The following is a 21,822-nucleotide window of genomic DNA, read 5'->3' on the forward strand; positions in this document are numbered from 1 at the left end:
CTCACGTCGAATCAGAGGGCTCATGTCTGTTCTTTTGAAATAACTTGTCATTTTCTCTCTCTTTCTCAAGCATATCAGCTTGCTCCTTTTCTCTATAATCCCCCTCCGCTCTCTCTCTCTCTCACTGTCATCACTGACTGTGTGAACACTGCAGGTACTCTGCTGTACACCTCTGCATGCATGTACTGTAGGACTTGAAGCACACAGCTAAACCAGTGGTGGATGAAACATTTGGATGTTTTACTTAGCTTAAGTAAAAGACAAAACAGTACTTGGGTCATACCCATTTGCTTTCAAGGTTTAGCTCCTTAACTACAAATCATGTATTCAAATGTGTGTTGTAAAGTTTTAGAGGTTTAGTTTGAGGTAGCCATTGGTTTCCATTGATTTCTGTATAGTACATCAATTAGCAGCTCCATTAAAACTTTGAGTGATTTATTCCATCATAGTGGACATCAAGTCCACAGCTGCAACAATTAGTTGATTGGTCAATCCACAGAGAATTAATCACCAACTATTTTGACAATTAATTGTTTTGAGTCATTTTTTGACAAATTCTCTAATTCCAGCTTCTCGAATGTGAATACTTTCTGGTTTATTTAGTTTTCTATGACAGTAAACTGAATATCTTTGAGTTGTGGATTGTTGCTTGGGGCAAAACAAGACATTTGTGGACATCACCTTGTGCTTTGGGAAACAGTGACTGGGATTTTTCACCATTTTCTGACATTTTATAATCCAAACAACTAACTGATTAACTGAGAATACAATTGACAGATTAATCAATAATGAAAATAATTGTTAGCTGCAGCCCTAAGCAAGTCTGCATTAAATTTGGTCACAGTTAAATTATTGCTGCCTAGTACCTCAGTTTAAGTGCCGACTGATTCAAAAAGTACCTCATGATTATAATGTAACATAAAAGAATGCCTTGATTTTAATGATCAGATCAGATTCCACAACACAAGCAAGTTTCAGTGAAGCGTTACCTCAATTTCATATTATACAGCATTGAATGGATGCTAACAGATGCCTGGATAATATGACTGTGTATTGCTGCCACCATGACCAAAAAAAGAAGAAGAAAAATTTTTTTCAAATCAAATCAAATCAACTTTTCTTGCTTTAACACAATCCTTTTCATCTTATCACAACATCCTTTTCACATCATAATAAGATAGTTTCATGTTATAATGATATACTTTTCTCATTATTACTAGATACTAAATTATTATGCATTAACATACCACTTTATCTTATTATATCGCAAAATTTGTGGATCTTTTCCTTGTTTAACATCTTAACTTAACATCTTATAATGAGAAAAGCTTGTTTTTCAATGCAATGATACATTCATTTTGTGAAACTTTTGTGACATAAGATAAAGTGATATGTTGTTAAATCAAGTTCTTGTAAAAACTGAATAATTTATCTTGTAATGACAAGAAAATATCTCAGAATAACATGAAAAATATCTTGTTATAAGTAAGTCTTGTTAAAAGTTTCTCATTGTATTTTTTTGTCATGGTGGCAGCAATAAACCTCCGTAGAATAGTATGAACAATACATACACATTTCTAAAAAATAGTAGCATAGTTTACAAAATGGTTAATTCTGATGCAGAGTTTAACTGACATGCTGTCAATACACGAAAGCATGCAAAACCACTGGTACGGTCCTTTAAGTATCCCATTATTTCAAAGAGCTATATTATTAGTATGTACGCATTAAAATAACTGAAATGTAGAGGAACAGAAATAGGAAATATACAACTGAAATACTCAGCGGAGTTATGATGTTGGCACGTAATGTTCATGACTTTGCAGGGCTTTTTCTCTTACACCATATGGTGACCTTGGTACACTATAGGCCTCAGAGGGATGGCAAAAAATGCTGGGTTATTTAGACCTTGAGGACAACAAAGGTGAATATACATACAGTACAGATGGTATGTCACCAGTGCTGGTGAATCTAGGAAACTTTAAAAGGTGGTTTTGTGCAGAGTTTTTAAAAGACATGTTATGCTTACTACTCCCAAGCGAGTAATAATGCGATTCTAAAAGGAAATATACGTTTAATGCAGAACAAATGATTCAGAGTCAAAGGTACATATAGTATATTATCACAAATAAGAACCAAGAGGCTACTGTATACTGTATGTCTCCTGCCAATGGAAGAAAGGCTCCTTGGACTGAAATTGACTCTCAATAGGCCAATTATGTAAGAGCGTATTCATTTCTACCATTGCAATGAACACAGTATTATAATTAATATAGGCGAGAGAGGAAAACACATATTTGCACGGTGCAAACAAAGCCCTCATAAGCAATGCTCAGACCATGAATGCACAAATATGGCAGCTCTATGATTAGAATATAAGGACGTGAAACAAAGGACACGCAGCTGGTGTATGAGGCCTAATGAAAATACAATGTTAATATGAATTTTTCATGGAGGAACCTGTGTGACAATTGCCTACGTGTGCATTTTCCGACTGCTATACATTATTCAACAAGAGCGCACGACTTCAGTCGGGGAGTTTATTCTTACATTTCACTTGAGAAAAAAAGCAGAATTTGATGAAATCTATGAATAAAATGATGATATAATTATATATAAATAAGTTAAATATGGTAGATGGAGTCTGTTTCACGTTGAAATCCAGAATGGAGCTTAAGTTGCTCTATCTCTTCAATCTTGCAGATTCGTTTAAATAACACAACAGAGTGTACAGACAGTCCAAAGGAATATAAAATCCCCATACACTGAACAAATTTACCTGGTGAGAAAGGCCTAAACGACTGTATTATATAAACCTGCAGAGAGCAGATGCAATATTAAAATAGACTTAAAATACAGATAATGAGCTCCTAGCAAACAATCCAATCATAATGCATAATAAACCTTCACGTGATGACTGTAATTATCAACAAACAACACTGGTGTTTATCACTTTTTGGTTCACCACATGTAGGCTCCCATATTATCTTAATACCTATACTTCCACTGTAATTATCTGTATTTGTTTTGTATTTTGCTATAAAAAGAATAAAAAAAGACAATTTCCTTAAAAACAATTTTCTGTTGTTGTTGTTGTTGTTCCCACCAACTGCCTTACTGTGTGAAACACAGGAAAGGTAATTTTTAGCCAGAGTTTTTGGCTGTGAGAGCAATTTTCAATTTGCACTGCACTAGAGATACTGAAAAAACCAGTATACAGTTTTTCTCCAAAATGTATCAGTTTTTCAGTGAAATTCAGTAATAAATACATCGCATACCATGTCATGCTCGCTTAAGTTAGGCTAAATTTTGGCGAGGGAAAAACTGGCATGGCCATTTTCAAACTGGTCTCTTCATCTCTCACCTCAAGAAATCTGAATGAAAATGTGTTCTATAGGTACCCACAAGTCTCCCCTTTACAGACATGCCTACTTTATGCTAATCCCATGCAGTTTTTGGCAAAAACCATGCTTTTTGCATGCAGTATAAATGTGTTATTTTTACCTCTTCTAAAAATGGTGTATTTGAATATTTCTGCAAACTGGGGTCCCTAAACAGTCTTGGAATTGTATAAATTTGGTATGACTGGAAAGCTGAGACTCTTGTGGATTCAAGGAGCCCAATTGTATTCATGTGTGATGATGTTAGTCCCCATAGTAGCCATTTCATTGTAGTGAGACCATTTTTTGAAACTTGACCTCACTGTATAAAATTACCTATTGTGACCTCTAGGATAATCACAGCCTCATGAAACTGTACAACCACAAACTGGAGACCGCAGGCATTCAGAGAATATATGGATTTCCTTGGTATAGTGACAATAAGGGGGTTTCTAAGCAATTTCAAGAACAAAAGTGCTTGCCATCCAATTGCCGAAAAATGAAATTCTTACAGAAATCTCCAAAGGTTTGTGATACCAAATCACAGCATGAATTTTTCTATGTTGTTCCTCAAGGTCTTATGAGACATAATTGAGCATGGGAATGGTCATCATATACTTCCATCATAATGTTCTAAGCCCTTATACACTCTAAGCTTTCAAAATTTCAATAGGAATCTAACCAAACCACAATGGTTATTACAGATTTATGACTAGAAAAACATGACACACAGTGCTGAGCTGCATCTCAAATTAATCTCCAGGTTCCAGCTTTCACATGATGTATACTATTTCTATGTGGCATATACTGTTGACCTGCTATCTCCCCCTAAAGATCCACTGTCCCTCCCCCCGCCCCCAGAAAGGGGTCTATGGTAGGGGTGGGGGAGTGGGAATGGAAGAGGTTAAAAATCTGAGATGATAATTCAACATTTTAGTATTTATTTAAAAGCAGAATATGAAAACAGGAAAGCTAAAATCATGTTTCTGTTCAGGGTGGAACCAGTCCATTTATTTCTCAATGCCTGCTTCAAATCAACTGAGACATGTCTGAGCTGGATATTTGATGGTGTTTTTACGGCGGATATTCTTAGTCTTGCTGATATATTTCATCTAATATTACATATATTGTGAAACACAGTTTCTACTGCACTACATTCAAAGTGGGTATGAGGCAGCAGAAGAATTAAATGTCTGGTAAACAGTTTTTTCTTTAAGTAATAACCCTGAAAATATCTATCTAATATCTAATAAAAATCTATTACAGTGAATCTGATGACACCTGTGGTAACTTTTAAGTCACATGAAGTCCATTTTAAAAGAGCACATTTCAAATTTTTTCTAATGTCTGAGAAATATAAACAGATGATGTGTCCCAATTCCATGCTACATACATAACTGTATACAGTATATATTATGTACTAATAATTACAGTATACTGTTTTTGCAGTTATTATACAGAAAAGCAATATACTTTACCATTTTATACTTACAAGAAATGATGTAATACTTGCACCGTTCAACATCAATCAAACTGAGAAGGCTATTGCTAACATTTTTTTTTGTTTTCTGAGGTGTCCTGGAGCTGTTTCACCACCATCCACAATTACTTTGAATTTTTTGCAGCTGTAAGCATATCATCCATTTCCTTTGTGCGTTGTGGGAAAATAGTGGTCGTCAACAGCAAAAATTACAGGGTTTTTTTTGTATGCATGCTGTTTTGAGTGTCTTTTATTTAGTAATTTTTCCTGTGTGAGCACAATACAGACTCAAAACGTGATTAGAATTACTATGTAGTCTGAATTGAGGGGAAAGCTTAAACCAAAAAAATTTGAATCTAAACCTTTGGAGTTTATCAGAAAACACTGAACATGAAGGTGCAACGTGCACCATATGCAGCCTTTTAGTTAGATTGAACTGTGCAGGAAATTACACCTTAAAGCATTTTGCAATGTTTAATGTATTTATACTGTACATTTAAAAAAACATTTAGTGGCAGCCAGTGCAAAATTTTAAGTGGTGTGCCAAAGAATTATAAGCTTAAAAAAACCCTGATAGTAGCTCTACAGTTAAAAGTTACAATGTTAACTGCTACACAAAAATAATAATTACACATATATATATATATATATATATATATATATGTGTGTGTGTGTATATATATAATAATTACACATGATATTATCTGCCACTGCCAGCTGACACTGTATTTCGTGTATATGGAAACAGGAAAGTCTATGAGCCTATATTATTGGCTTGTGGACCCTAAACCAGACTTTTGTATTTGAGATGCATCATTTTCTTTATATTCCTGTACATGTCTATCTAAAGGTTGACTAAAATTTTGTAATTAAAAGAGTGTTGACCATAGTTCTATTCCTTTTCAAATTAACTGGAAACATAAAAGCATAAAGCAAGCAAGTTTGGAGTATTTCTGGAAACTTCTGAAGTTTGACAGCTTAACATATTCTAGGGGTTTAGAAGAGTGGCATATAAATCATGTTTTGTAGTGCTTGGTTCAGTGCCATGTCAAGCTGAGGTCTACATGACCTCCGATGTCTCCTGCACCTGTTTTCCACATCCCCTAGTGCATCAGCGTCTCTTTATATATCCAAGTTCAAAGGCAGTCTTTGGGCTATGATTCCCCCTCATGAAAGCAATGTACTTTGGCTCCATCTGCATTGTGTGGTCTTTCTTTGTCAGTCTCCACATCTTTGTCTCTCCACTCAGTGCTGTAATGTTTTTCCTATCGTTCAAACAGACTATTCTATGTACGTTTCTTTCTCCTTTCTTCTCCTCCTGTCAGTCATTGTTCTTGGCAGTGCGGCCAGTCTTATTTAGCACTGAGTTCAGTTCATTCATCAGACTAGGAGGCATTAAACCTTCCCCGCCCAGAATGGGTCTCCTGCCGGTGGTCTTACAGACACTCTGAGGAGGAAGAGGCAAAGCCTTGGGCTGTAAGTGTCTGGATAGGGACGGAGATGGGAGGCATTGAGGCTGGCCAGCGTCCACAGAAGTTCTTCTGCGTGGGACTTCGGGGGCCTTGAGCATTTCATTGTGCCTTGGGCAGTTGGCTGCGGTGTTTGTCTTTTGGTGGAGACTGGCATCCTTCACGGTCCTTGGGTTGCCATCATCAAGAGAAGTCCTTCTGTCTGTCAGCTATGGGAAAAATGGTAGATGAAGATGAATTGTAGTAAATTTTCAATACAACTACAAACCAAAGGGGCCAACTCTAATGCATTTTTCATTCGTTTCAGAAGGAGAATTGGCTCATATTTACATATGCACACATTGCTACTATTCAGTACACAAACAGACAGAACAAAAACTCCCCCTATCTTAGGATACTCAGGAAAACACTGCTTTAACTAAATGCTAACACTATAATAACATGTTTACAATGACAATAATAACATGCTGATATTTAGCAGGTATTGTTTACCACATAAGCCAAAATTTGCTAATTAGCACTTAACACAAAGTACAGTTGCGACTGATGGGTATGTCATTAGTTTTGCAAGTATTTGGCCATAAACCAAAGTTTTGGGGAAATTAAAATCTTGACCTGATGATGGTCTGTATCAAATTTTAAGGCAATTCATCCAATTGTTGTTGAGATATTTCAGTCTGGACAAAAATGGTGGATTGGCAAATTGACTGACGTTGCCGTATAAGCTAAGCTACTAGTGATGCTAAACATTTTTCACATCAACCTCAACGTGGTGATTCAATAATTCACCACGTTGTGATTCATAAAATTGAAATGGTTTTGGATCTTGGTGAAATATTTTATTAAAATCTTTGAGCTGAGGCACTTCCATTGTTAAATAAATGCAGCAGAAAAAAAATGTGTGAACAAAATGAAATAAGGAAGGTTTTGAGTGTAGTGAAAAACTAACTCTGAAATTCATTATCACTACTATTTTGAGATACAAGTACAATGTGAATATAACTAAACCAATCATGATGGTAGTTACTACAATGCTGCCCATTTGGAAACTAACAAGTATTATTTTTGAACTGACTACAGTGTCTACACCAGCTTTTTACAATTTGTGAAAAAAAAAAAATTTGAAGCCAAACATTTTGGAAAATACTAGTAAAAAAAATGATTCTCACCTGTTGGCTGTAATTGTGGTTTTGTGGTAGAATCGCCCCACCTTCGCTCACAGCTCCCCCTCTGGAGGATTTGTGAACTACAGCTTCTTTTGGGTTTACGCTCTTTGAACAGAGGTCAGAACCATACTGAAGACACACAGCCAACAGAAGAAATTAGTATTAAGGTAATGAAAAAACTGTTTCATTGTGGACAACAAAGCTTCATTGTCTTTATTTTGGACTGGTAAATCATCGATAGATCTTCCTCTGTAGATGTCAAAGTAATACACATAAACACACATCTTTAGACTTATATAGACGTGGACACACAGTAGATTAGGGGAACATGTAGTATACAATACTTTGATTTTATTTTGTGTTTCTACATTTTATTATTCACAGTTTCCACAGTTATATTTATCATGACTAAAAAATGCTTGGCAAAAGACTTGGCATCAGCATACAGGATGTATACGCTGATATAAATTGCTGTTTTTTGGCCAGACTAACACAACCGTCTTCAAAAATGAGGGAAAGTCAGAAGGTGACGATCGTCTGTTCCATCACAGCTGCCCGACTGTATTCTGATCTCCGGCTAAACTTTCTCTTTAACAATGTCTCCTTTCATATCACTATGACCCCCAGACCTATAGAACTGTCTTTCTTTAACAAATCCTTATTTCATCACTGCTAGGACCTGTCCTTGAACCTTTATACCCTCCTCCAACCCTCCAACACTCACCACCACCACTACCCTTTCCACCTTCCTTCAAAATGAGGTCCTCCATCGCTAGTTGCTATGGAAACTATCGGAGCACAATGCTCACTAACATGTAAGAGAAAGGAAATCAAGAAGACTGAAGTGTTCTCTGTCTACTTTCTCATCTACACTTTCTCTCTGCCCTTCCCACAAGTCCTGTGTCCTTCCCACAAGCCCCCCTGTTGGAAGCTGACAATCCTGATATTTAGCGGATTTGGGAGGAGAATCCTAATATTTTTAGCCGGCTCCAGTCTGCTATAGATTTAGTTGTTGCAGAGCTAAGAGCTTCTCCAAAGAGCAAAGAAAAGTCACTGAGCCCACTGAAATAAACACCTTGAAACACTTAGAAACAACAGACAAAAATTGGATTCCCCTTTAGATCAATCTCTCCCTGACAGTGTTGCCCTTTTTACTTGCTAACCCAAACTAAAGCACTAAAAGGCTTTTACAGTAAGCACCTGTGATAAACAACACTTCGCTGCAGACGGGTTCCCATAAAGGAAGCCGAGCAGAGGGCTAATACTAATGAAATGTGCTGAGCATACAATACAGGGCTGTGAAATTTCAAAGCCTCTGTTAGATCTTTCGATTCGGGATGAGTGTGATGTTCCAAGTTAGATTCATTTACTCGGAAATGAGGAGAAAATGGACGTGTGTTCTCAGCCTAATGAGAATCAAGATGCAATTTCACTAAGAGGACGGCAGCAATGAATGTGAGGGTAACAAAAAAATACAAAAATATGACACATCCATAGCTGTTCTCCCTGTGTTTTTTTCCCCCCCCTTGCATTATTTATGTCATATGTGCTGTGTCAGCGACTGACAGCGACAACACTTAGCTGTATCTGGGGGCTAAGTACCACAATGTGATTGTTACAGTCGCCTTGACCTTATTCTCACAGCTTTTCCACATAAAATGATTTATGTTATTGCTGAGTGACCTCGAAAACTTTACGGTTCTCCCCCTGTTTATGTTTTTCATCTGACTAAGAGCACAATGGAAATGGATGATTGGGAGAAATATGATTTATCATATCTCCTTGTTCTGATATATGGATTGTAAAAGATGATTTATTCCGGCTGTAATCAAGTGTATTTTTTCATCCAAATAAGGAAGGAAATGTTTGTCATGTTCACTGATATTTTTGGTTTGCAACACATTAAAAGGATAAGGACGCTTTTCCTGTAATCCCAGAGTCACTGCATGCTTGAGCTTCTATTCATCAAATTACTTCATTAAGCTTTTGCATGAGTAAGCTCCTCGCTCTTGCTCTAATGTCTCTGTTTCGCGTCACATTACCTTCATCCTGATGATGTCTGTCACCCAGCTGACCTGCGCCTCCCTGTTCTCGCAGCAGAAATGCCTGAGGAGGGAAAGCAGATCAGTGTCACGCCACCTTGCTATTTTCACACTCATTTTAACCAGATGACTGGATTCAGTGATTCGCAGTCGCTGGACACAGTTTCTTCTGAGGGGAGAGTTCAAGCTAATATGCATTGATCACTGTAAATAGACTTGATGATAGGTGGGCCGGCTGCCGTTACCTATGATTACATGAATCTGCATGTCTAAAGTATCCCTTTGCAGCAGTGATTAGTGCTTTCAGTAACAATCTAGCATGATGGTTTAAATAATACCTGTCATCTATTCAGGTTTGTACAGTATACTGTTTGGTTTTGAGTAGTTTCATGTATCTGCTAATGTGATCATGTACTGTGCTGTTCTACATGTAGCAAGATATTGTGATTCACTTTGTCACACAGTGTAGCACTGAAAGCTCTTGCCAAGCGATAAAGATTCAATTTTTCATTTTTATTTTTGACAGTATTAACACTGTTAACCTGAGGATGGCGCTAACCAAAGTTATTACAGTTCAACGTAAGGAGAACATGAACGTCTGTATCAATTTGATGGCAATTAGTTCTTGATGTTTCACTCCGAACTAAAAATGTCAAGTTGATGGTGTCACTAGAGAAAAACGCAAGTGTTAACCAAAGATATAAGGGTTCATCCTCTGGGGACCCTGAGTAACTGCATTCTACACACTTTCATGATAATACATCTAATAGTTGAGAAAGTTCAATCAAAGCAGTCGACCGACTAATCGACAGCCATCCTAAAATCAGAAACAAAACAGAAGGCACCAGCATCCTCTTGCACCTTCAGCTGAGTAATGTTTCTCCTACAACAGTATTGTCTGAATTGAAATATTCCCATACCATTCCTTTCATAAATATCTGATTTAAATAACTTCAAAGTATTAGCTTACAGTAATATCAGAAAGGATATAAGATTAGCTGCTATTTTGTGTCACAGAGTTGGATTTGACAAGGCAGCTCTTTATTTGTGACAGCAGATAATGGGTGGTCAGGAAGCTTCAAATGGAGATAAAATAAAATAGACAAAAACATCGTTTATTATTTAATATCCAAACACTCGACCAGACAGCAGCCTCTCACCATGTGACTGCACTGATGCTCCCACTACTAACTCACTTAGATCATTACAAAAGTTTACACTTGATTCTTTCTGTTTCAGAGATATTTTAAGTGGAAAGAGTAAAAGTCAATCATCTATTATTGAACTGGAGAACTTCTAGCACTCACCATTGTTGTTTATCAGCGTTGACTGTGAAGCCCCAACTGTTTGAACCAAAACGACACAGGTCAGATTTTGCTCCTGCAAACTTGCCATGTCCCACACATCCAACATCATTTGAAGACAGAGGTTATAAACATGTTTTTGTCAAAGCACACGTGGAATTTTAAAGTACGCAACTCAGGAACTTGGTGAGACCGTATTGTTAAAGATAGCGGCGGGTCAAAACCTTTTTCATTAAAATGCAAAGAGAAAAAAAAAAAGTTCACTACAACTGCTAAGGTGCTAAACAGTGGAATTAATTATGTTAATCAGTGCAGTTGCAGCCCACATGTTTATGCATGGGCAGACCTCAATATGCTCTGGGCCAAAGTGTACAATACACTGAGCACATGCTGCTCACCTATAAGCCTTAAAGTACAATTTGTTAAAAGAGATGCAAGAGATACTGAATCTCTAAAAATGTAGTCTCGGAAGTGGTAGAATTCATGAACAGAGCCTGCTGTATTATAATGATCCCACATGAATACAGCTAATTGTATGACACTACAATATAAATAGAGGTACCCTCTTCCCACACTCACAAAATGTACATATACAGTATATACTGTATGTGAGTTTATATGAATTAACCTGCACTGAAGCAGTATAAGGTGGAAAGACCACCTTCCTTGAGAATATACCTTAACCTGAAACCCCACACAGTTGTGGCTGAACAGGAGCAGAGAAGTGTGGGAAGAACAAAGCGAAAGAGGGGGCAGAGACAGAGAACCCGCAGCCTGGAGCACCACTCCTGTGAGTTGAGGCAGCCGATCCAACCCCGCAGTAGGCCGCTCACAGATAGACCTCTACCTAATGAGGTACTGGAGCGCCGCCTCTCCTAACCCTCTCACTATGACTCTCTCCGTTCTCCTCAGCACTCTGGCTTTATTTCTTTATTCACCATATCACTTCTTCCCACGGCCCACTCGACAGTATATCTATGATACCTCTCTGTATCATTCTTTCCTTCTGTCCCTCTTTCCTCTTTCTCTTCATCTCCCACTCCCTCTCTCTCTTATCCAATTTTTTTTCCTCCCCTTAAGGACTGCGTAATGCAGACAATCGCTTGCTGGACTCATTTTTCACGCTTCCCCTGACTCGAATTCTGACATGGGGAAAATTATGAGGAATTATAATTGGGTAATGTGAAATATAGGGTTTGGCTTCTAAAAAATTTCCTCTTTGTTTGACCAGTAAAGAGCTGCCGCCGCTTTGGCATGTGTCATAAATTATAATAATAGAAGACCATTAAAATAAAACAGTGGCAGCAATGTTTTCAATGCATGCGAGCAGAGTTTGATAATTTGTATTTGTTAAAATGCAATTACATTTAATCAATTTCATTACAGTGAAAAATAAGATGGGGTCAGTCATGGCTTTGGTGTCCCCTTGGTGTCGCAAAAACTTTGAGGGAAGAGGAAGGGCAATATATCTTTAGGGACAATATACACAAACTGTTGCGCATATGCACACAATTAAGGGAAAGCACACTCAAAAAGACAGTGGCAATGCTAAATAAACACTAGTTCATCTTAATAACACAGAGAGGTGGAATTCCCCTAAGAATGTGCAACAGTTGATTTGGCACTAATGAGTCACTTTGTGTTTGACCGCTGGAAAAATTACAGAAAAAGTGCTTAATGCAATATTTATTGCGCCACAAAATATGCTAGGAGGGAAAGGAAATTTACACAAATGATCACTGAAAGTGACATCATGGTTACTGACTGACCGCTGCGGCAGAGGCAGCTGTGTCTGTGATTTAACGTCTGGGAGAAGCAGGTGTGAAATTTGTGGCACCGTTGTTTTATCGGCTGCACACAGGAGAGAGATATCTGACAGGTTTGGACCTTCCTGTCATAAACATTTCAGTAATTTGACAATGAAAACCACTTCAGTGATGGCAACAAAGTATTTTGAAGTAAATGAATAAAAGCAGATAAATTGCACTTTGCAGGAGCTCAAAATAAAAAATAACAAAAATACATATTACAAGCTATTAGCCAATCATATATTTTCATATTTTTTTTATCGTTTACAGCAGTAAACTTGTCAAAAGAGATACAAATATGTGTTTTAATTAAAATGTGAGCATGAAGATTTAGGATTGACTTTGGAAAGAGTAGTTTTATATAAAAACCTTCCCTCAAAGTCCACTTCCTGGCTTCATCTAACTGTCTTCCTATGCAGATGTAGTGTTCTCATCTAATCTAAGGAATTTTTTTTAGTCACCAGCACATTTTCGCCACATTTTTCTTGCTTATAGCCTTCTTTTCTCACCATATGGAGAGTAATATCTTTAAAGTTTCCAAATATATGTTTTTACAGTGTATGTGAGTGCAGTTTACCTGGTTGGAGGTTTGATCTTTTTCTTCAGGCCCAAGAAACATTTTACAGACTTGAGCTGGATCACTTTCTCTGCTTTAGCGCTCTGCAAAACACGATTCATATTTTAGAGCAATAAATGAATGAAGGAATAAAAACAGCAAGAATCACATTAAATGAAACTAAAACAAAATAAATTGCCAACAAAACTACCCGCGCCATTTCCCAGTGTCGCAACCCCGACAATCAATTTGAATCATTACAAGAAAACCTCTCGTTCCAAGCAACGGAGAACAAACAGAGAAGAACAAAGTGAGCAAAATCAGAGTTATAGCTTGCCTTTGACACCTACACATCACAGCCTGACACCCATCCCCTGTTTCATCTGACATAATTTGCGCTAAATACAGACGTGGCAATAATTGTAGAGGCCAAAGAACATCAATTAAATTTCAGTAATACTTTAATTTCCTTTGCATTTACACAGTAATTAGCCGTATTCTTGTGCAACCTGGTATTAAGAAAAACCTTTCAGTGAAAGCACGCCCATCCCTCGCCCCCCCCACCCCCAACAGACACACATACACAGACACACAACCATCCCTCACCATTTTCCCCTCACCCCCAGTGCCAGAATTACTGCACCTCCATCAATTATTAACACTTCTTCACACTCCTTTATGAATCCCATGTTTCAACTGCGGAAATGTGCTGAGAAGCAAACCCCTCCAGGGAACTCGGGCCTGCTGGTCCTCTCTGAAGCACACACTGTATTCTTCCTTTTTTCAAAAGATAGTGGGAAGTCCGCTTCCATGAATATGTTTTATTTTCTTTAATTCGAAGATTTGGAACCCTGAGATGGACACGCCGCCGGGGAGATGAAGCCGAGAGAGTTCCGGTGGAGTTCGGTCTGTTTAGTTGCAGTCTCCTTTTAACAAATTTTTGTTTTCTCGAGCACTTCTACCGTTCTAACCTTTTGAATTCCTCAGTGGCGCTTTCTGTTCATCCAAAACTGTGTTTGAATGCAAAAACTCATGATGGAAAGTGTTTACAATAGATGTGGCAGAGGATTAATCCGGAAAGAAAAGTGTACCTACTTTGATATCTCTGTAGAGCAGCAACTGCTCCGCACGCAGCACAACGTATTTGTCCTGGAATTTGTGGCCTGACAGCAGTTTGCTGGATCCATCGTTGAACTTCAGATAGTCGCCTTTTATAAACTGCCTTTGGTCTGTGGTGAGACAGAATGACATCGATTAAATGCTGTAGGAACGTTCTCTTTCACCCGAAAATGGATGGACAAGTCCTTGAAAAAGTGCTGAAAGGTTTAGCACTTTGATATTTTATCAATAGAGTTTTGATTTTTTTTATCTGAAAAAAGTGAGATGTCCCATTCACCAACATTCACTGATTTCAGCTTTTCAAACGTGAGAGTTACTGATTTTATCTGTAAATTCACTGTAAATTTAAACACCACATCAGTGTCTTTGCAGGTTTTAGCTCCTTAACTACAAAATATGTATACGTAATAATTTTCCTGACTATTTTTGATTGCATGCTGTACATTTAGATTTTTGGATGTGTTTTTCCAACAGTTCCAGGCGGTTTCCATCCATTTCTTTGCAGTCTGAAAAAAGTAGCAGACTCTGGCTTGAATTGTGTAATCCATCACAGTGAACAACAAATCTGCAATTATTTTTGTCAAAGTTACATTATCACTGTGTGTTGAGGTCGTTAAAGGGGATCTACATCAATTTTTCAAATGACGTACTTTAAGGCAACGTCTGTTTGAAGTTTGAAAAGGAAAAAAAAAAAGATGGTTTTGACAAAACGGAAGAATCCATGGAATAAAAAAAGATTGATTTTGTTACTTAAAAATAAAAACTGCGCCCTTGTGAATCCGACAGTGTTATAGCCGTGCAGTGCTAAACTGATGGAGCATTCTTTTAAAGCACTGATTGATGAGAGTCCACCAGTAATGTAACTCACACACAAAATAATTCAGACCTGATGTTCACTGGTATGGATTAAACAACTCGAGCAAGTTTAGAGAGTCTGCTAGTTTGTTTTTTATGCTGTACAGAGAAGAAAACCAACGGACGCCTGGTATAGCAGAAAAAAAAAAGTTTTTAAAACTGAAAAAAACAAAAAAAAACCCAAACTGGTTTGCAAAATGTTTAGCTGTGGTATGTGACCCACTGGTGTGGTCCTTTAATATCTTGGGTTTTGGACTATTGGTTGCACAAAACAAATTATTTTAAGGAGTCACTTGGGCTCTGGGAAGGTGTAATGGGCCTCTTTGTTTTTACTGTTTTCTGATATTTCATAGAGTTAACAAATAATAAGAAATGTAATCAACAGATTAATTGATTGTGTAAATAATCATGAGATGCAGCTGTATGATGAAATAAAAATTAATGAATTTTACAGTAACAGTGCATGTGGGAAAAAGAAGATACACTCTCTGCAAGCTCTGCAATAAAGGGAACATTTTAATGGCATCGTGCCACCGTTTGCATACTATACCTTTCCCATCAGCCACTCTTTCGGCCCCTGCAAACTTCTTCATGACAAGAAAAGCAGAGCTAGGGCATTCCAGTGTGCTCCACTCCAGCACCTGCTCAAGAATCTTCTCACTGTGGTGCAACGGTCGCTCTGTTAAAGACCGCAGGGGTCAGAAAGAAGAGCAAGATCAGCAGCTACATCTAGGAGCAACGGTTAAACAGAAACTTCCAGTCTTACATAAACTCTAAATGCCTAAAACACAATCATTATGTTGTTGTTCTCCCGGTTTTCATCAGAGAGTAGTTCAAATTATCTCTAGCATATCAGGACATGATTATAAAAACACACCCATGTGCAAAATAGACCTATTATCTCTCCCTAATTGGTGAACAGGGTACATGCTATCAACCAAAAAAAAAAAAAAAACAAGTAGATAATTTGTGTACCACCGCCCCTGCTCTGATGCCTCCATCTACATTCTACAGTTTTTCATAACCGAAGGAGGTAAAAAGAGCCACAATGGCATAACTTATTCATAACAGTGGGCTTATCTTCTCTCTGGAATCTCTGTAGACCCAGGCCATGGAATTAGTTCCTCATTTCCCAAAAAATATTAGCTCCCCTTTTCTGCCTATTGTCCTCGATAACAGTGTTTATCTGTAGCTATCCTCCAAAATGACTAATTAACACACTTTATGGTTTTATGAGCAAAACCTGTCACGCTGCCGCCTTCAAAATAGCTTGACTGTTTACTCTTCCACAGACATATTGTCTTGGCATGGAAAATATGCTGAACCGTCAGCAAATATATTCAGTATTCAACACACCTTCATTTTTAGAAGAGGACGGCGTGTCCTCTGTAACTTTGTGAGGAGGAAAACAAACATAAGAGCGCGCTGTAAACTCTCAGTGAACTGATGAAAAAAGGTGCACAGGGACCGCCAGCTAAGCAACTTTGCGACAAAGCTCAACTCTGACTTCCTCTCGCCCGCCGCTTCCTGCCTGTGATCAAATGAAGCTGTGCAAGGCATGAGGTGGCGTCAATGCATATTAATGTAAGATGAGGTGGGTCAGCTCCCTAGGTCGAGCATGCAAGGGAGATAACGGTAATTTATGACATATGATGGTAAAAAATGATTAATTAATGTGCATATCATCAAACCCGACGATGCTTGGCTAATTTCTCAGTGTGGCTTCCATGTTCACAGACACTGGTTCATTAGAGAGATAGCATACTCTTCTAATCATGAGGTCCTCGGATGAGAGGAAGTGTGATCTTGCGCTGAATCAGAATAGCCATTTAAAACGGTGATTTGACGCATCAATCACTAATTGGATATACTGTGCGTGAGAATAAAAAGTTTAGACTGAAGACTTTGACTGCAGTGAGATGTTTGATTTGACAGCAGAGTTACCTTTGATTCAAGATATGAAACAGTGGTTAGTCTAAAGCCTGATCCAAAATCCTTTAAACTGATCTACAGATGACAGTTTGGTTCAGATCAGGCAACAGGAACCTGTCAAGGTATCATCTAATGGCAGAAAAAAAAAAAATCTCCATTTCTCCAATCTGTCCATGATTACAACTAATAGCCGTCAGTAATTCAGGTAAAGACTGGAGTGAAACATACAGACTTTAATAGAAAAAACAGATATAAGAATTCACTGATTGTGCAGAAATATATTGATATTAAGACACAGCTGCAATCTAAAATAGAAAAGGCATTCGTTTTCATAAAGATCAGCATATTTATAAGGCCTTTGTGAATCTAGCATTTAAATTAAAGAATAAATGAATTCTTGACCTTACTGTCTAACAAATAGGAAGAATGATTTTTTTGTGAAGATTTACTGAAGGTTGCTGTATAATTTTATTCAACTGGCTTCCACCGAGTGATAATTAGTGAACAAGCTTTTGGTGTCAGCTTGAACTATCTGAGGTTAAGAATAGCATGTTGCCTTTTGCAAGGAACCCAGGTATTGATTAAACTGCATCGCAGTGCAGATGAGTTCAGTGGGTTTAAGTTTACTGAAGAAGCACCTGTTCACCATGTCAGGAATGAATATACTGTAGCTCTTATTGAAGAAAGACGTAACCAAACTGTAATTAGACTTTAGTTGCAATAAGAAGATATTGGAATGAAACAAAGGGACGAAAAAACTCATTTAGGGTGAACATTTTGTTCAATTACATATTTCATTTTGTAGATCAGTGTGTTGATGTAGAGACGAGTCACGGTAAACTTATTCTTGAAAAAGTTGGTACCAGCCATGCCCCTTTAAAGTGATGTTTATTTAAACTTGCATTTGACTATAATTTGCAAGCAGTATAACCAAAGACTGAAGTTCCCGTCTCTGATTGTTAATTCAAATGGTTTTCAGAGGCATGATGAGGTAAAACTAATTATCCAGTATTGGAGAAATTGCAAGCAAAAATAAACAGAATTCGCTTATGAGAAATACTTTCATTCATCCATTCAAGAATTATCTTGCAAGCCCTTGAGCGGTCACGACCCCTTAAGTTGGGTCTTCAGGCCAACTCGCACTTCTGCAAATGAAAATAAGTGCAGCTCTTCATCCCATTAACCACGACTGTGACTGGTGGAGATAATTATACCTCACTGTTTGAAATGCAGTGTTTTCAACATGCTTAGGGAACTGAATGAGCGCTACGAGCTCAATCCTGCATACCTAGTTCTCCGTTCTCAATTACTTCAAAGGTGGTCCACAAGTCATCGGCGTTAAAGGTGATGTTCCTCATACTCAGCGCGCTTTCTGCGAGCTCCGTAGACCGCATGCTGGGAGAGACCTACCACAAACACAGCAAAGAGATAAATGCATACCTGGGCAAACAACAAAACAAATAAAAAAAAGAAACAGTCAAACAAAAAGAGCTTATCCTGCATATGAAAGCTCTGTGGATCAATACCAATATGCCTTCAACCGTTTCTCCCTTTGAAAAGTCATTCAAAATCTAACATGTAACATAGCCATGTACACTGATTAAATACTTGCTTCTTTGTGGGGTTATTAGCTGTACCTGAACAGGATTGAATAAAGCAATTGTGCTACCAGGCTCCACAGAGAGAAAGTGGAGTATTAAAGTCAAACTGTGCTTCTGAGCACTCCTCTTTAACCCCATCCCTATTCTACCACTGCTGACGACCTGTGAAAGGAGTCTGTAACCTACAGCGGCCTGCGTGCCTTGTAAAATGCAATTACTCACACAATTAAATCAGACGTTTCTTTGATTAGTTCGCATTTGATTTATTTCAGTGGCGGTAATCCCATCAGGTTAAACCACAAATGTCTCGGCCCTATTCTATCAACCTCTCCACCTCTCATTCTACAAACCCTCATCCCTCATTCTTTCTCCTGCTTCACCTGCCTTCATCCTTTCCCCCCTCATCCCTCCCTCTCTCTTATTCACCCCACCACCTCAGGACATATGAGAAAGCAGGCGTACATGCAAGTGCCCACATGCCGGCTGAAATTACAGATTACACATTAACACACATACACACACACACACACACATGCGTTTAGACCTTGATTAAACAGCAGTTCTCTGGTTTTCTCTTTTCCAGGTACACCTCGAAGATCAAGTCCCCAGCTGGAGAGAACTGGGGAGGGGAGAGAGAAACGAAGAAGAAAAAAATAGAGTGAGACAGAGAGATCTGTTGAATTACAAAAACAATACAGCTGGATTAATTGGCTTTTCTTCTAAATTCCTGCTCCAGTGTGGCATGAATCTAAATGGAGAAAAGTGAGAGAAACGGTTAGAGGATTTGTGGAAACCAAAGGTCGTTTTTGGAGCTAGAGGCAAAGTAACCCGGTAGCGTTAATGGAATGCAAAAACCTGGCTAAATAAAAAGCACATGTGTGAGACAAACCTGCAAAGGTGGAGGCGCAGGGTGCATGTTTCATCTACACTAAAACTGAAATGCTCTCTTCAGGTGTTAACTTAAAGTGTGTTGTCAGTTTAAAAATGTTTTGAAGACGCACCTAGAGAAATGTTCAGGGGTGATTATGGAAATAGAAAAATACTAAAAGCAACATGCTAAAATGAACCCAGTAGAGATGCCAAGAGACATGAGAGATATGGGTTCACTATAAGTCTTCTCTCAATCTTGTTTTTAATAAAAAGCATGCCGCATTGTAGAAAAGGAAATATTTTTATCCAACTCTAGAACCTTTAGAAACTGTTGCTTTTCTATAAATCAAATGTTGCATTTTTCTACTGCAAGGGCCTTGGTTTTTGTATTCCACTGTACTTACATTCATATAAGAAAGTTACAATAGCTAATGAATGTATGCAAATGAAATGTTACAGGTTTAATGCAACATGAGTTCCTTAAATTTCGAAGCCTTTGTGGCAGTCAAACTTTGAAGAAATAGTTAAACATTTTGCAAAATACCCTTATACGCTTTCTAACTGAGAGTTAGATGCCTTATGAAGCTACAAAAAAAAAATTACAAGAAAAATTACAAAAACCTACCATAGCATGTCTAAAACTAACTAATAAAAGATGCATCATTTGTTTAATCCATACACAAACAAAAATACAAAAACTACAAGTTGTGCTTTTATGGTGAGTTACGTGCTCTTTAACCACAAACTTGTTGGTCTTACATTTCTGTTTTGTACAGTACAACAAGATACAACCTGTTAATTAATGAGCTTTAAAGGTGTTGGTCAATTTATTTTGTTGTTTTGTTTGTAGAGAGTCAGGCTAGTTAGCTGTATCCCCCTGCTTCCAGTCTTTAAACTAGGCTATGCTAGCTGTCTCCTTGCTCTAGCTAGCTTAACGCAAAAACATGAGTAGGAACAATCTCTAGGGCTGTAGTCTCTGGTCAACTAGTCGATTAATTGGTCGATATGCTCTCCTCTGACTAAATTCTCATTGGTTGAATAATCTCTGTGTTACTTTCATAAAGAAAAAAGTGCTACATCAATAGCTAGCTAATACAGGATTAATCCATTATTTCCTGCAGCGGGAGGGACAGACTATTCAAAACACCCCCATTGTTTTCACAACTTTGAACTCACCCAACCTAATGGAGACTGCTTGGTCTAACTGTATTCAACATTTACTGAATGATTACTGAAAGTACTGAACATTTACTGAATCAGTGTGTCTCCTATAATTATCACGACAAGAACCCACGCCTGGCCAAAAAAATATTTTTTAACGCCAAAAATAACACCAAATATCCATTCATTCAGAAATCAATAGTGTTTGGGAGCCTCTGTACAGCGCTGTTTGGTACTTGGGTCTATGTCTGTGTCGTTAAGTTGTCAGTCCGGCAGTAAATGTACAGTACAGACTACAGTGTGTCACTTAATAAATGCTAAAAAGTCACGTCTGTTGTTTCCCCAAGTGCTGGAAAAGTGAAGGGGGTTAGCAACAATGGGTTAGCCTAACCTGAAGACGTGAAATAGAGAACAGAGAAACCAAGATTTTCTTTGGTTGACTACAGCCCTAACAATCTCATCATCTTCCTAAAATATAGAGTTATTCCTTTAAAAGACAATCATCTGTGATATACAAACCTCATTTTACAATATTTATATATTAAATATACATAAAAATATATTAAGAAACCAATGCTCAGGTTTCAGTGAATATGAGGACAGAGGTTGATTAATGGCAGTGAAAAACTATGTTTGCTATTTGCCTTTTTCCAACAGCAGCTCAACAGGTAGAAGACAAAGGAGAAAAAAAAATTATAATTTGAGTGAAATTAAAAGGAAGACTTTTAAGTGACCTTTGTGGCTGACATTCAAGAGGTCAAATTCCAAAAGTATTGCTCTTGTCAGTACAAATCATGACACCTTTCTCCAACCGTTGGAGCTAATCCTCACTGCATCCAATTAAAAACGGATTCTATTAGTGTGAAAATCCAGAGAAGTTAAGAGAGACTGTGAAAATGTAGCTTATTTCTAAAGAGACAGGGTCACAGTTAAGGCACCAAATCCGGATTTCTGGCAGTACGAGGGGAGTGGTAATCCATCTCTAGAAAATGAACAACTAAGTGAGCACGAAAAGGTTTCTTTTCCTTTGGCTATCTGGAAATTACAGTTACTTTTCCTTTGTTATTTTAATGTGCAGG

General features: G+C 37.8%; 1 protein-coding gene across 4 annotated transcripts in view; it reads right to left on the reverse strand.

The window, feature by feature from the left end:
- Nucleotides 1-4,358: 4,358 nt before the first annotated feature.
- Nucleotides 4,359-21,822, reverse strand: part of arap2 (ArfGAP with RhoGAP domain, ankyrin repeat and PH domain 2) — a 139,354-nt gene continuing 121,890 nt past the window's right edge. For all 4 annotated transcript variants that reach the window (XM_044341054.1, XM_044341055.1, XM_044341057.1 and 1 more), the window contains 9 exons: nt 19,257-19,331; nt 18,400-18,517; nt 15,730-15,858; nt 14,301-14,434; nt 13,227-13,309; nt 10,845-10,880; nt 9,538-9,601; nt 7,499-7,624; nt 4,359-6,538 (listed from right to left, as the gene is read on the reverse strand). In XM_044341054.1, coding sequence (XP_044196989.1) covers nt 6,182-6,538; nt 7,499-7,624; nt 9,538-9,601; nt 10,845-10,880; nt 13,227-13,309; nt 14,301-14,434; nt 15,730-15,858; nt 18,400-18,517; nt 19,257-19,331 — 1,122 coding nt within the window. In that variant the 3' untranslated portion in view covers nt 4,359-6,181. The remainder of the gene's footprint in view (nt 6,539-7,498; nt 7,625-9,537; nt 9,602-10,844; nt 10,881-13,226; nt 13,310-14,300; nt 14,435-15,729; nt 15,859-18,399; nt 18,518-19,256; nt 19,332-21,822) is intronic.

This window comes from Thunnus albacares, chromosome 22, assembly GCF_914725855.1.
Source record: "Thunnus albacares chromosome 22, fThuAlb1.1, whole genome shotgun sequence".
Lineage (NCBI taxonomy): Eukaryota > Metazoa > Chordata > Actinopteri > Scombriformes > Scombridae > Thunnus > Thunnus albacares.